The sequence below is a fragment of the Pezoporus occidentalis genome, unplaced genomic scaffold, assembly GCF_034315485.1.
Source record: "Pezoporus occidentalis ecotype Australia unplaced genomic scaffold, CSIRO_AGI_Poc_V1 ctg318, whole genome shotgun sequence".
NCBI classification, from domain to species: domain Eukaryota; kingdom Metazoa; phylum Chordata; class Aves; order Psittaciformes; family Psittacidae; genus Pezoporus; species Pezoporus occidentalis.
The window spans coordinates 41,632-56,983 of NW_026915137.1; the positions used below are offsets into that span (position 1 = coordinate 41,632).

The 15,352-nt window shown below is 38.7% G+C and overlaps 1 protein-coding gene and 1 long non-coding RNA gene across 14 annotated transcripts in view; one reads left to right on the forward strand and one right to left on the reverse strand.

The window, feature by feature from the left end:
• Positions 1 to 3,087: 3,087 nt before the first annotated feature.
• Positions 3,088 to 15,352, reverse strand: part of CAST (calpastatin) — a 60,909-nt gene continuing 48,644 nt past the window's right edge. For 8 of the 13 annotated variants that reach the window (XM_062628493.1, XM_062628492.1, XM_062628488.1 and 5 more), the window contains 13 exons: positions 14,197 to 14,301; positions 13,797 to 13,898; positions 13,015 to 13,119; positions 11,888 to 11,971; positions 11,072 to 11,119; positions 10,814 to 10,909; positions 10,107 to 10,205; positions 8,925 to 9,026; positions 7,115 to 7,207; positions 6,595 to 6,648; positions 6,063 to 6,152; positions 4,233 to 4,306; positions 3,088 to 3,153 (listed from right to left, as the gene is read on the reverse strand). In XM_062628493.1, the coding sequence (XP_062484477.1) occupies positions 3,096 to 3,153; positions 4,233 to 4,306; positions 6,063 to 6,152; positions 6,595 to 6,648; positions 7,115 to 7,207; positions 8,925 to 9,026; positions 10,107 to 10,205; positions 10,814 to 10,909; positions 11,072 to 11,119; positions 11,888 to 11,971; positions 13,015 to 13,119; positions 13,797 to 13,898; positions 14,197 to 14,301 (1,110 nt within the window). In that variant the 3' untranslated portion in view covers positions 3,088 to 3,095. The remainder of the gene's footprint in view (positions 3,154 to 4,232; positions 4,307 to 6,062; positions 6,153 to 6,594; positions 6,649 to 7,114; positions 7,208 to 8,924; positions 9,027 to 10,106; positions 10,206 to 10,813; positions 10,910 to 11,071; positions 11,120 to 11,887; positions 11,972 to 13,014; positions 13,120 to 13,796; positions 13,899 to 14,196; positions 14,302 to 15,352) is intronic. The other 5 variants (XM_062628484.1, XM_062628486.1, XM_062628485.1 and 2 more) reach the window with 5 other exon arrangements.
• On the forward strand, positions 5,062 to 8,540 carry LOC134168616 (uncharacterized). Its single transcript, XR_009966611.1, has 2 exons — positions 5,062 to 5,142; positions 8,302 to 8,540. It is a non-coding gene; the product is annotated as an uncharacterized LOC134168616 (long non-coding RNA).

Sequence of the window (15,352 nt, forward strand, 5' to 3'; positions counted from 1 at the left end):
ACATATGCAACAACTAGAAATGAAAAGTTCAGGGAAGACTCGTTTTCTCCATCTTGAGATCTCCGCCTATGACCACCAGGAGACACTATGTAAGCAAGGACCTTTACCTTATTATAACATGAAGCAGGGATAGGTCATGAATATGTATAGGCATGTTGTGTAACCTCGTAACTATGTAATAGTTTAGAGGATAAATATGAAGGAGAACAATGCTGAGGTGCGCATGCCTTTGGAGGAGGTATCCCCCATGAGCCTCAGCGCTGAATAAAAGCATGCCTACTTTACAACTTTAACGAGTTGTGGAGTCTACCCATGTATCATCTGCTCTGCAGCCTTCCCAGGCAGACGAAGTCTTTCCTGAATAAAGAGATTTACATTTCTGAGGATAGGGTTCCATTTTCTCCCCAGTGAAAAAAAAATGATGTGGGAATCCAGAAGTTAAGTCTGGCCTGTTAACTGTAATACTTATGTGAAAACCAAAGGAAAGAGGGAAAAGCGGTATCTGGGTCTTGACCACATGGCGAGTGCCTTCATGAACCATGACAGACAAGTATTTTGCAAGGGTTTTTCTAAACACATTATACTGAGGTTTAATTTACTTTTGTTTGTGGGTTTTAATTAATTCTAGGGTTTCTTCTGTCTTGCAATAGCCATTCAGGTATCAGCAGTAATAAATGGAAAGTAATAAATGAAAAATAAACAAATATTGTAATGCATTCTTAAAAACTTTATTAGTGTGACACAGGTTCTTAGTACAGACTGTGAAGTACAGCAAAAGTCTAAATATCCCCTATTTAACTCTCCGGGCTGTCTCTGTCTGCAGTGCTACATACCAGAGTCAGATTTTGGTATGGAACATTGGCATGGCCTTCCTCTTCAAGCACATTGAGAAGCAGTACACACATGAGGAGAGAATAAACCACATGGAGGCACCTGGCCACCTCTGTGCGAGAGCCTGGTCTGCAACAGGCTTGCAAAAGGCACTTGCGCCTGTTCATTGCAGAGCAGGTGAACATGATGTTCCCTGAAGCACAAACAACTGCCCTACATTCCCTGCTGGAGCCTGAGGAACAGAGGCGAGGACTAGAAACAGTGCAAATTAAAATAAAATATTAAAATAAAAAGGGAGTACGCCTGTTGACCTGAACTTCTCTGCTAATGCTTGTGTACCTTTATTTCCTTTGCTGTGATGGTAATTGTGGCATTGTTACACTAGGATTTGTATTTGTTCAGTCCAGGAGACTCCTGAAATTACAAAATAACAGTACAGATACCACTGGAAGTAGAAACTTAGAATTTGTATCTGGTGTGTTTTTCTTGTTTTAACTACAATTAAGGCATCATCCAAAATACTTATTACTACATGTGCTTGATGAAGCAGTTAATCCCCAGTTTTTCAGTCTTTAGCTACCACACCTTACTTACAGTCTACCAGGAACTGGCTTGCAGAAAGAATGCACAGCCAGGCTGAGGATAACTAAAGCTCAATATATTCCAGAATACTTAATGCATTCACTGCAATGTTAAAAATGCTAACACATACAAATTCTTCTGAGATTTACAGGCACTATGTGGAGATTATGTGCAAAAGTCTGCAGTTTTTTTTCCTTTGGCATTGCTATTATAAAATATAGTATTTCTTGCAAATATAAAGCATCCTTTCCCTCTGAAAACTGAAGAAAATTACAAAAATGTCCAAGTATATGAGTGTAATAAAATTAATGGCTAAAGTGGGGAAAAAAAAACCCAAAAAACCCCAAACCTAATACAACTTAGTCCACTACTGGGAAAAAAGAAAATATGGAAAAAGACCAGCAAGTTTCACCATACAAAGACCACCCAGCATAACCATGCTTTTTTTTGCATGAGCTTTTGTTCTTCAGGAATTATTATCCACCAAGAGAAAGAAGGTGTTTTATGTGATGCACCAAGAGCCTGGGGGAAAGAAAGAGGAAAAAAAGTTAAGAGTGCTCATCTTCTTTGAGAAAAATGTCACAAAATAAATCTGGGATGAATTATCAGAAACAAGTCTCCAGACAGAAAGAAATCTAGGAAGACTTAATATCACAAGGCATTTGGTATTGTTTGAAAGTGATACTGCAGTGAGGACAGCTGCCTGCTGCAGACAGCAGTAATGATGCATCTTTGTCTTGCTCATTTGAGGTTGGTTGCCAAATCTCCACATAGGATTTTGCCACATTGTCCTGGGTTCCGCAGTAGCAGAAACATGACTGCTACTGCGGAACCCAGGACACACATATAGTCAATTCTCCTCCCAGGGGAGCCAGGACCACCTCTGCAGCCCAAGAAAAGCAGCTCCCCTCAGGTTCCTCAGGATGCTAGAGCTGGGACACTCTTGGCTGGCATGTGGTACATGGATCCGGCCCAGGATGTGCTTCAGCCTCTCCCCTCCATGCCCCAGGAAACCCCCCAGCCTGAAGCACATGTATCAAACATTGAGGTGTAGTTAAGTGAATGCCCCCATGAACTAACAGTGATGATGAAAGACTCCAATTACTCTCTCTTACGTTACAGGTGTGATCAAGACAAGTACAAATAAGTATGTGGCATCAGGTGGAACATGTGCATAGAAGGAGGTTGTACTTGTGCCAGGAAAGCTGAGAGCAGAGCACTGAAACCTGCTCTACCTGCCAGTTTATCTGTGGGGATTTTTACACCTGCTCTGCCTGCTGTTCTGAAATTAACCGGGTGCAGAAGTACTGTCAAGAGTCACTGTCCTAAAGATAAAAACAAGCAGCTGAGATGTGCTTGTTCTTCAGTAGTCTAAAAAGGCCTTACAGTGGAAGCACAATGTCATGCCTTGGAATCCTCAACTGCAGAAACCTAAAGGAATGCACCTATGTACAAGTACAGACATAGGGTGTGAATAAAAAGTAAGGCTTTTTCTGCCCAGGAACACTGAGCTTCAAAGTCATTGCAAGTGTGTGTCTAACAGTGCCTCTAACCATGTCTAGGTTTAGTAAAAGGCTGCGAGCAAAACTTGGCTTCAGTAACACTCGCATGAAGTTGTCTTTGTGATAAAGAGAAGAGAGAGGAAGAAATCTTACCCAATAACGTTAACGTTAGCTTTAATGTTAATGTTTAGCTTGTTTTCTGCTTCTCAGATTTGCTGCTGGAGGGCTGTCCCTTTGCCTGAAGAGCAAGAGAAGCATAACAGTAAGAAACTGCAAACTACGTTTCTGAAATAAAAGTGACAGATACTTTTCAGAAGACACAGTTCAGACATGAGTATGATCTGCACTTAAAATGCAAAAAGTTTAGTAACTGCATTTGTAACTTCTGTTGTGTCTATATATTTTATTTTTTCCATGAACACTTTTATCTTTCAGATATGTCCTCTTCGTATTCTACTTCTGAACATCCTTTTACCCATGCTAGTGATCCAGTCACAACTCAGAATATTAAAAAATACATCCTTCTGAAAGGGAGTTAAAGACACTCCCCCCCCCCATTCAACATAAAAAATTGAAAAGCATTTCTGTTGTTACACAAAGGCATGTATACCAATTTCATAATACTGAAAAATGACATTACTTGAAATGTGAAACGCAAGATTTCCCAAGCACATATTACCATCTGATTCAGGCACCTACCTGCATGTATCCTGTGAGAGAATGTGATGAGAAAAATCCATTTTCTGTATTTCTGGATGACAAAGGCCAAGCTAACCTTTTTTTTTTTTCTTAAGTATATATAGAATCAACTGCCTTCCTTTTCCCACCAGATTCATTATGCACATTTCTTTATAAATAAAGGTAGGGCTTTATTTTTTTTTTCACAACAAATAATAATAATGTAAGAACAGACATGTAGTTGAAGGTGTATACCCTAATCGATTTTAGACTGCTGCTATTTAAAAGAGAAGAGATGTGGATCTAAGGCAACTGCAGGCACATGAAGTGTGACTTTAGTATCAGCAAATATGGGAATGAAGAGCTTGTGGAGCATGCACTGAGACCCCTGGAGAATACCATACTTTCTCTGAAAGAAATATATTTTAGCCCCCTTTTATTGAACATTTTCCATGTAACAGAAAGGTGCTTTTCCCCTATGTATACGCTTACAAAAATAGATTAAGTTCAACCTATCCATGTAAAATTCTCCCCAGAGTAACAGCCATGTAATACGAATCCAAAATCCAGTTGCCCGGGTTTCACATTTATAGTGTATGCTAACCATGATTTTCCATATTATAATACATATCTTTCTACCGTTTTAGGGTCTTTGGGTTTTCCCTTAGCCTTCGGGGTTGGCTTAGTGGTTTCCTTTCCACTTCTGTCCTACACTCCAAAGAAAAAAAATAATTACAGTTACAAATAGAATAGAGAATTGATGGCTCCTACTTCAACACCTGCCATAACACATTTTTTTAAATGCAGCTGTTAGCGTAGGAGAGAGCCCAACACAGGATGCATGCAAGTAATTACTGCCACTAGTCCATGGCAAGGTGGAATCTGGAGCTTCATTTAATACTGGGGAGATGAGGGCACCAGAAAGCATACTGAGATAAAAAACCTGGTATATGGGCATATTTTGTATTTACTACAAAGCAATAATGTTGCAACAGCAGATTTAGCAGATTCAGAAGTTTATAACCAAACAAAACAGCTCTTTAAACACCAACAGTTTGCCTTAAGCCATCTGAGGATTTGTTGTCAAGGTAAGCACCTGGGGAAGTACTGCAGAGGCCAGAATAGCTATTTGGAAACACAGATATTTCCTCCCAGGAATTACATCTGATGTTAACTTCAGTTTGCAAACTGCTGCTTTTTGACCCCCGGGAGAGGAACAAACACATCATAAAAGCACAGATAATAATAATCAACATTTTAAGTATGGACAAACTTGTAATTCACTCTTGGTAACTGGGTGCCTTATAGTATATGCTTAAACAAAGTAATGTAAAAGTTCACCTGGAAACTGGTTATGCTTCCATACCTGTGTCTATACAAGGGATTTAATTTTTAACTGCTAATATACTGGTTTGGCGAAAGATCAAAGATCTTGTAACCTCAAGCTTTTTTTTTCATTTCTCCTTGCAGGAAGCAGGCAGGGATAGGCTGGCAGAAGTCAGTAGCATGAGAGACAACAGCAGGTGCTTTACTTAGCTAAGTTCAAAAAGTATTCATCATTTAAAACCATGTGGATCATTCCCTCTGTCTGCAGGTGAGAGATTAGGGCATAGGACAAAACACATCACATCACAGAACCACAGACTGGGTTGGGTTGGAAGCGATCTTAAAGCTCATCCAGTTCCAAACCTGTGCCACAGTCAGGGACACCTTCCACTAGACATGGTTGCTCCAAGCCCCATCCAACCTGGCCTTGAACACTGGCAGGGATGGGGCAGCCACAGCTTCTCTGGGCAACCTGTGCCAGGGCCTCCCCACAGGGAAGAACTTCTGCCCAAGATTTCATCTCAATCTCCCCTCTGTCAGGTTAAAGCTATTCCCCCTTGTCCTGTCCCTACAGACCCCCCCCTCCAGGTTTCCTGTAGCCCCTTTAGCCACAGGAGCTGCTCTAAGGTCTCCCCTTAAGGAGCCTTCTCTTCTCCAGGCTGAACCAGCCCAGCTCTCTCAGCCTGTCTCCAGCGCAGAGCTGCTCCACCCCTCGCAGCATCTCTCTGGCCAACTCCAGACTCGCTCCAACAGCTCCACATCCCTCTTGCATTGTTGCCCCAGAGCTGGACACAGGACTGCAGGGGGTTCTCCCCAGAGCACAGCAGAAGGGGAGAGTCCACTCCCTCGACCTGCTTCTCATGCTCTGGGGATGCAGCCCCGCACACAGGGGTGGTTCTGGGCTCAGGCACACATGGCCTGGTCAGGGGGAGACTCTACGTATCAGAAAATCTTCCTTTTTCCAAACATTTAGTTCACAGCAAGATGCATGAAACTTCTATCACAGTAGTAAGACAACCACTTTGGGCAGCATCTTCCAAAGAGGCTAGCTCAAAACCTAAACTGAGCTACTGCAGAAAGTGAAACTTCCATAGAGTAGTGAAAAACTGTTTATTTTCCAAGTTACTAGAGAAAATGTCCTACCTTTGAGTGCTGTGGTGTGTCAGGAGCCCTTGCACTAGTGTCAAAGTCACCTGATAGGGCATCGATAGCTGCAGAGTCATCCACTCGCTTCTGCAATAATTTAAATTCTGAAGTCACACAATATGCAATACTTCCCACAGTCAACTTAATGTTTCAGGGATTTACGTCTGCTTTAATTATACTTCTCTTAAAACAAAACAAAACAAAACAAAACAAAAAAACCCCCCCAAAACCAAATTATACCTGGGCTCTACACATACGCTAGGACAGAGATGTCTATTTGAGGTTTACAAGACACAGTTTCTTTCAATACTGTACCTGAACATTCACATCATTAGTTGCATATAAAAACTATAATTATTGTTAATCTTCACAGAAATTTTACTATTCACAAAGTTACTATTACTTACTCCATTCAATAGCATTTATGAGAACCTGCAGTGAATCATGCCTTGAGCCTACAATGACACTACTTTGGAAAACAGGTCAGAGTACACAGCATGCAACAAAGCAAAGATACCATAAGTGTTACCTCTGGTTCTCTGTGTTTCACACTGCCCTTTGCTGTTGGATTTACTGGTTTACCCTTGGGAAGAAAAAGATTATATCCTCACTTTGAACTGCTCAGATCAGGTTTAAGATACACGTATACTTATATATATGACATTGGGGGTTTACAGATCATGAAGAAAGTTAATTTCTTTGTTTCTTGTGCTATGTACTCAAAGACAGTTCATGGTATCTTTTCATAGTCTGTTACATTTACAATATCATCTTTCTATGTAGTCTACTGGAAAAGCAATTTTCTGATCCAAAACCTACTGATCAAAACCTACTTTTTCTTGTTTTTTGAATTAAATGCATGCAAGGATATACAGAGCTACTCTATCTGTAGGATATTTACATGTTTAACACAAATACGAAAATATAGTACCCACTTCCTCAGCTTTCCTGTTCTTATAAAACCAACAAGGACAGACTGGCTCATACACACAGATTTATGGTGTTGCAAGTCCAAACTAACAAAGTTAACAAAACTAACTTTTCCTTACCTGCTCACCTGACTCCAGAAGTTCCTGATAATCAGGTGGGATGGTATCATCTCTTTCTCCAAGTTTGTCTCTGTGTTCAGATTTAGCCTTTTCCTGAAAACATTTAAGTTTTTAACAACTGAATACTTATGTTAGAAATATTAGCAAACAGTAGTCAAGAGTACGCAAATAAACTTGGGACAGAACCTTTTTTAAATTTAAAATTTTTAAACTATCAGAAAAAAACATATATATTTATTTCACTATGAAGTGTGTTTCATGCCTGAAAGTTTTAAAATTACTAGCTCTCAGTAAGTGTACCCATTTAGTAAGTTAGACATATGTAAACAGCAGCATGCCAAAATAAACAAAGAAGTCATGTCAGTTTTCAGTTTTGCTTTTCAACAATATGGCTAAAAGAAGTCATTCCACACTTCTCTGTCAAATCTCATCCATGCACTGTATCTTTAAAACAAAGCCAATGTTCCTGCAATGTCTTACCTGTGAATGCATCCCAGTACCTTCAGCAGAACCCAGGCTATGTATCAGCCTCACACCCAAACTGATCAAGAGTGGCCTACGCTTCTCATCAGACTTCAAAGCCAGGCTCAGTTTCAAATCCAACACAACTCAAAGCCAGAGCAGCACAAGCTCTGGAGACTCCATCAAGGAGGGAAGCATTCCTTTCACTACATTTATTTTTCAATTTAAGCTGCACAGCTTTCTGACAAACATACCAGAAATGTACCAAACAAAACACCTGGTTTGCATACAAGTAGGTTTTTAAGCACACTGTTGAAGAGTACTTTTGTATTTGTTAATGAAGACATTTTAATTATTTTTTTTTATTTTTTGAACATAGGCATTTTCCATGCCTTTTATAAGGAACAACACATGAATAAAGCTAGGCTCCTACAGCTCCACTGAAACACAGCAGCTGCTGAGATACACCACATCAAGCATTCACTCCTCTGCTATAGCAAGGGACAATGCTGCCCAGGCTGCCTACTGCCTATTCCCAAGGCAGCCAATAACCTCTGCACAGGAACCTGTCTGAGATTAATCTCCTTCTAGATTCCAGACTGAATTTATCAATGAGCATCTTACGGTGGGTTTGTTTTTTTTTTCCCCAATAGCATCCTTTTTCTTAATTATTTCAGTTTACAATTTACTATTATGCAGAAATGTGCCTGATTTTCTTACTACAGGCAAGATCTTTATACAAGTATATGAAGAAAGACTGAATGAAGACAAAGCAAGCAGAAACAAGCAAGTTAAAAAATGGGACTGATTAAATGAAGACGTCTGTTGATGAACTTGTTTTTTATGGGGTTATACAAGTCCAAGTTTGACAAAAAGAAGGCTACAAAATTAATTTTTTTGAACAGACACCATAGAAGACACCTGGAAAATAATTAGAATAACAATAAAAGGCACTGAAACCAAATTATTGCAAATTTCCTGTAATATTTCAACACTCACCCCTAAGTGGCTAACGTATATTTATCTAATTCAACATTTGTCACAAAACACACAAGTAATCCAGTTGGCTCAAGAGTGGCTGACATGCCTCCATTTAGGACAATATAAAAGTATGTTGTTTTTTTACTAGGAATCTTACTTCTGTATCTAAAATGACATACCATATGCTCCTATAAGTGTGTAAAACATACTGCAGTATTAAAAAATATATATTAAAAAAACCCAAAACATCCAACAAGTAAGGTATCTCAGATTTTGTTTGTTTGTTTTTTTTTCTTTTGTTAGGGTTTTTTTTCAGTTGTTTAGTTTACCCACCAGATTGCACAAGTTTCAGAATGTCTTCTGTTACCTTTACTTTGTCCACAACCAGTTTGTTCTCATCAGGGACAGGTTCCCTCTGCCCCAGGGAATCAGACAGGAGATCCAAGGCTTCATCCATCTCTTTCCCTCCCTAACAAAGTATAAACATATTCATGAATGCAAATCTGCTGTAAAAATAATTCAATTCACCAAGCTAATACAAGTACTGACTAATGAACTGTCAACTTCAGTGAACAATGACCAATCAGCTCTCCTTTTGTAATTACAGTGTAGAGCAATACTGGGGAAAACAATTACAGAATATTTAGACATACAGAAAACATAATTTCAAGAAGGGGTTATAGAATTTATTTTAATGACTTTCATTACACATAGGCCTAAACGATTTAATGAGAACAGTTCTATGAAAAGACTGGGTTTTGGCAAATGCCACTGATTTTGCAAACATCATTATCACTGCAGATTAGCTGTTAAAGAAATGTCAATCTGAATTAAAACCCATTAACATTTTTATCTTCACAATATATACCCTCTTTTGCTAATTCACACCAGCTCTATTCAAAAAATGGTTTGGAAAAAAAAAGCCCTTAAAACCAATAATAACCCAAGCAGGAGGAGCTTTATAGTCCCCTCTCAAATTAGGCTGGAAACACTAGTTAGTGCACAACTGCACAGATCAAAATGGGTTAAAAAATGATCCAGGCAACATGACAACTAAAAGCAAGGAAGGGAAGTTCTGGTATTAAAAGAAGGTGCTGGTGCTGCCTGTCCCTTCTTTAATCTTGAACTCCTCCTTTTAGAAGCTTAACAAATGACTTTGCTGCTATGGTGATTGGTGACGGCTACACTATTATTATTTTAAATGTTCTCATAATGTTCCTTACCTAACCAGGAAAAAAATGGTGTTCTGCTAAGGGCCCAAGCCTCAAAATGAAACCACTTGCGCATAGGTAACTACCTGCACTGACACATAGAAAGGAAATGCAGACATCCTACGATGTGCTCTGTAACTTTGTCCAGAAATTCATACTTTCCCTCCCCCTCCCCTCCCAGGGGGAACATTTCCTTTCCTCCCGCTTGCCATTACTAGCAACAAATTGTTTAACTGTGCAATAGTCTGTATCAATAAAACTAGTCAGATCATGCTTCCATCTCTCTTAATTAGTCAATTCTGAATTTCAGAATAGGATTTACAGAAAAGGTTGCTTACAGAGGTAGAAGCTAGGGGAGCTGCTGAGCGCACTAAAGAAACTGTAGCAGCAGAGACAATGTCGGAAGAACCTGCAGAATTTTTGACCTTCTTGGTTTTCTGAAACAAGACACAGCATCATTACTAACAGAGAGGTTTAAAATAAAAACATACATCAAATTCCATGCCTCCAAAATGCAATACCTGCCCTCTTTATTTCTAGGACTTTATTTTTTTTTTCAAAGCTCTACTTATTTCAGATTGAAACGTCTTTCTGTGAAGCACTGCACAACTGTTTTGCATCTCAGTTTGCTCATGTTCAATCTTCCATCCCAACTACTGGGTTAAACCTTGTCATAGCTTAAGTCAGAGACAGGTTTAATATACCTTCAGAGGAGCTAAGACTTCACCAAGCCCATCTATATTCCCAAGCAAGACTTTTAAAATTCTCAACTGCAAAGCATTACTTATGCAAGCAGCTGTTAAAAGATGACAACTAACTTACCTATTTTTTTCCCTCATTATTAAAATACTGCTCTCCTATTAATTTGTTGCAAAAATATTTTAAATTTTAGTTACCGAATTTGATTAGAGAAAGTTTACATGAACTTTGAGGAAAACATAACATATCAATTGATATCAACTGAAAATATCAATTGATATCAACTGAAAATATCAGTTGAAATAATCTGAAAATAAACAAATTTTCAGAAATCAAATATACTCACCTTTATTACAGTTTGTGTAGGTAGTGGTGCAGATGGAGATGGAGAATAGGAAAATCCTTCTGACAAACCCTCTAAAAGATCATTTTCACTCATAGGCTAACATTAAGAACAAAAAGAAGAGGCTTGTAAGCATTTTCATCTACTAAAAAGTGAGCAGGTAACATAGTCTATCTCCATTTTTTAACTGAGAACTGGGAAACCTTACTGACATTTGGGTAAGTAATTAATGAATGAAACACTGAATATTCACTTTTTTACCTGGGACTTTTCTTCTGGTTTTGGTAAGAGTGGTTTTCCTTCTTTATCCTACAAAATAAAAATCCCCTTGTATTATACCAAGCAATCTTTAAATGACTTTCAATACAAGTACTCTGAGAGCACTCAGCAAACAGAAGAGTATTACACAAGAAAACGACCTAACTAAGCAACCTCTTCCATCTGTTGCTGTTACTCAAAGTGTCATTTAATAAATCCAGGCTCTGTAACTTCAAAATATCTGAGTGCTGGAAAGTGATTCAGTGTGGGATTCTGAGCTTCCCTACTTAATGTTTCAATTTCCACAGAAATAGCACAAGTAAAATAAAATACCAGCCTCTATCAACATTGGTAACAATAATCCTGCACACAGATTTCAGAAAGGCCATTATCTTTTCACAATGGCAGCTGTGGCAGATGTTGTGCAAATCTTGGCTACACCTAAACTACCCATTTATGTCAAATGAGTCATGTGGTGATGTCTGCAAGCATACCACCTTGAAGCATTTTTTAACAGCTTTGAGCAAACGCAATTTACTAAGTACTAGAATACAGAAAGCTAATGAAAGATTTCAGGGAAATAATCTCAGCCTTAATTATTCCTGTGTAGGTACTTATATCCAAACTACTTCTGTGCCTATTCAGGCATCTAATGATAGATGCCAGATATTCAGAAACTACAAACAGAAATTTTTATATGCTAAAAAAATGGCTGAACTAAACACCAACATATAAAAATGAAATGGAGTTTCAGTTTCATCTATGTATTCTTAGGAACGGAAGGAAAGTAAGAGTAAGATAGCACATTAAATAAACTACTTTTGCTTCTGTTAATCTGTACTCTGGAGGAATTGTTTCTTCATCTTCACCCAGTTTTTTGTGTTGCTCCTGGTTGGTTTTCTCCTGTGAAGGCAAAATCAAAATAATATAAATAAAACCAAACAACTACATTCCAACAGAAATGCAGATGAGCAAGCTTTTGAGGTCTTTGGTCTCCTGAGTCAAATTAGTCTTTCTAATCCAACTATCAGATAAAAACCTCTTGAAAATGAGAAGAAAGCCTATTCTCTTGAGAAAGCCTTTAATTCTCTGCCTGTTTCCTCCTATATATATCAGAAGTACCTCTACCTATTTCAATTAAGATCAACAGAGTTAAGTAAACAGACAATCACAGACCAATCTAAAATAGATTTATACCCGAGTCTTAACTCTTGACTTCTTCTGAAATCCTCTCAACAGCTGTCTGGGCTGTGTGCAAAGGAAGGCTGGACAGAGAAATCTGTAGCCAACTTCAAAAAGCACTATCCTCTTATGTTATGTTAGAAGATGGCAACTAGAAAAAGGTAGTAAAGCCAACTTTGGGAACTTCTATTTGATGGAGTTCCAGCCCACTCAAAATGCTGTCCTTCCTAGTTTTGGCTCCAGTCAATACCACCTGGGCCATGGTCTGGGGTGGCAAATGGGGGTATTCAGACTGGGACTATGAACAGCATTCACGAAGAACACACATACTTGAGTGTGTTGCTTAAGGCTCCCTGTTAAAATAACAAGATAAGTGGCAAAAAACAGGTTTATGTATCACTTGTAATTTAAACAACTCATCATGAATTTGGTGCCTTTTGAAAGAAGATTGCTACCTCTGATGTACCTGTTAATTCTGCTTTGGTTCAGCAGTAAGACACTAAACAAATGCAGTTTTCAGAAACTGAGGGAACTGTTGTATTGTAATAGGCAAAATTATAAGAAAATATACTCCCTCTGCTGAAAGCCTACTAGTACTTCCTAAGCAGAACACAACTGGTTTCATAGGTACATTTTGTTTTTTTTTAAAAAAAGAAAAAAGTTAAAAGTATTACCTCTAAATTATTTCTAGCCTGAGGAAATACAGTAACACTGAAGGTAATTACATCAACAGTCTATTTTTTGAGCTCTGATTCTTTCTCCACCTTAATTTTGTCCACAGCAGGCTTCTTTTGATCTGGATCAGGCTCCATCTTTCCTAGGGTACTGGATAAGGCTTCCAGTGCTTCATCTGCCACTTGGCCAACCTGCTGGGGTATTGATACAGTAAAAAACAATTCTTACTTTGCAGTTCAGCTGCAGCTGAATAAACCTGTTCACATACAAGCCACACATTCCTTAAGGTAAAAACTGCTAAGTAAACCAAAAAACAGTAATGCTTTTTTCCTTAATTGCTTTCACATACTTGGAATCTCCTGGGTTCAAGGCATAAGGAAACTTTGTCAGAGGTTCCTCTGTAAACAGGCATCTGCCTTCGAAAGACTTAATCACAGCTAAAATGTTCCACAGGGAGGTTGTTTGTTTTGGGTTTTAATAAAATCATATATATTCTGCAAACAAGTGCAAGAATGTCAGCCTTTAATGTCATTTTCCTTCAAATTATTCAGGAGGACAATTGTTATTTTTTTGTAGAAACTGTCTTTTCCTGCAAGTATCCATTATGTTCACAAGCAACATCCCTTTTACAGCAGTAAGTGCTAGAGTAGACCACAAGAACTGTCAGTTCGACTTCTTCTGTTAAGAAGGTCTCTGATCTTCCCCATTCAGTTTGCGTTTGACTTTATTTTTTGTTTGTCTGTTTGAAAGCACGCTGCCTTTGTGGCTTACCTCTAAGGAGGATTAATATAAAATACTGAAACAAGCACCTCGAAAACATGGTATACCATTGCATAAATGAAGCGCTGAATTTCCAACTAAGACTACTCACTGAAGACACAGCTGTTGCAGCTGAAGACTGCAGAGTGCAAGCTGTGGCACAAGGGACTGCTTCATCCTCAGTAATTTTTGCAGCCACAGAATCTGAAGGCGTCTGAAACAGAACAATTACACTACATTTTACTGATTATGCTCAGAAACCCAAAAGGTGGCTGTTAAGTGCCCTCCCCCCCCCCCTTTCTTTTTAATACAGTACAGATCAAGAAAGAAAAGTCTAAATTTAAAGGCAAAAACCCCTCAGTTAAGGCCTAACTGCCAATCCTCCATGCAACTGGGGGTTGGGGGACGGGACCAAAAACAGAAGAAAGTATTTTTAATGAAAGAATAGTAACATCATCCACTCTTAGCAAAACTATCACTGTCAGCATCTTCACTGAACTAGAGAGACATACTCTGGACATGCTGCTGGGATTTGATGGTTTGGACTGTACTGCAGGCTGGGCAGAGCACACAAAGCCTTTTGAAAATTCATCAACAAGATCAGATTCACTCAAAGGCTGCAAAAAAAAACAATCCCATGTGGTAGAGGTGACTCACTGCCTGGTTTTAATTTAACTTTCCAAGAATTTTACTTCAAGTACTTAGAAAGCAGGAAAACTTTTGTAGTCAACACCAAAATAATCTTTCACATTTATGTGCAACAAAACAACGTGAGTTTTGTGGTGCATAAAGAAAGAAAACAGCTTTTCAGAATGAGTCAGTTGCTTTGTTATCAAAAGTCAGTACAATGTAAAGAACATGATGTTCAATACTGTTTACAGGGCTACTGAAAGGAAAAAGGAACCTCTTAGCTAGAAAAACAGATATTTAACAGAACAACTTACAGAACCACTACTGAATTATATTTGTGTCTCTGACTGATAAAGATGAAAGAGCACAGAAGTATTTATTCTCCTACCAACCACTTAATTCTTCTGGCATAAGACTTCATGATTCTGAGTTCATCTTCTGCTTTGGTTTTGTACTGGACTTCAGTTAAGCCATGAACCAACCTCCTTTAACTCATGGCAAGTTCCTCTTCTGGAGCTTTTCTGCTTTTTGTGTCCTTCTCTTTTGTGCTCCCTATGAAACAGGAATGCTTGTCTCCTAAACATCAGTGCCTGGCTCCCTCAGAACTGTTCTCCCTTTTTTTCCTATGACATGATTGGCAGGTGTTCCTTCTGCGCAGCTCTATCGCAACACCCACTACAGACGATTCCATGTCTAAGACCCAACACACGAATTTCTAGAAATGAAAAGTCTTTACACCACTGCCTTTGCACTCCTCGGTATTTCAAGCTTGAATAAGATAAACGAGTTCACATTCCTGCTAAAAGGCATGGTGTCACTCTTGCTCAGATTGATCCTGACTCATTTCAGAAGAACAGGGGTTTACTGTACTTATCCAATTTGGCAGCTCTCATCAACTCACAGTATTTGCAAAGTGAAGCCCCGTTTCTTCAGTGCACAGTTCCTTTGCTTTTCCCAATCTTTGCTTTCTTCCTGTGCATTTTAAATTTAAAAAAAACCTCTGTAAGTTCCAATCTTTTCATTCTATCTTACACATCC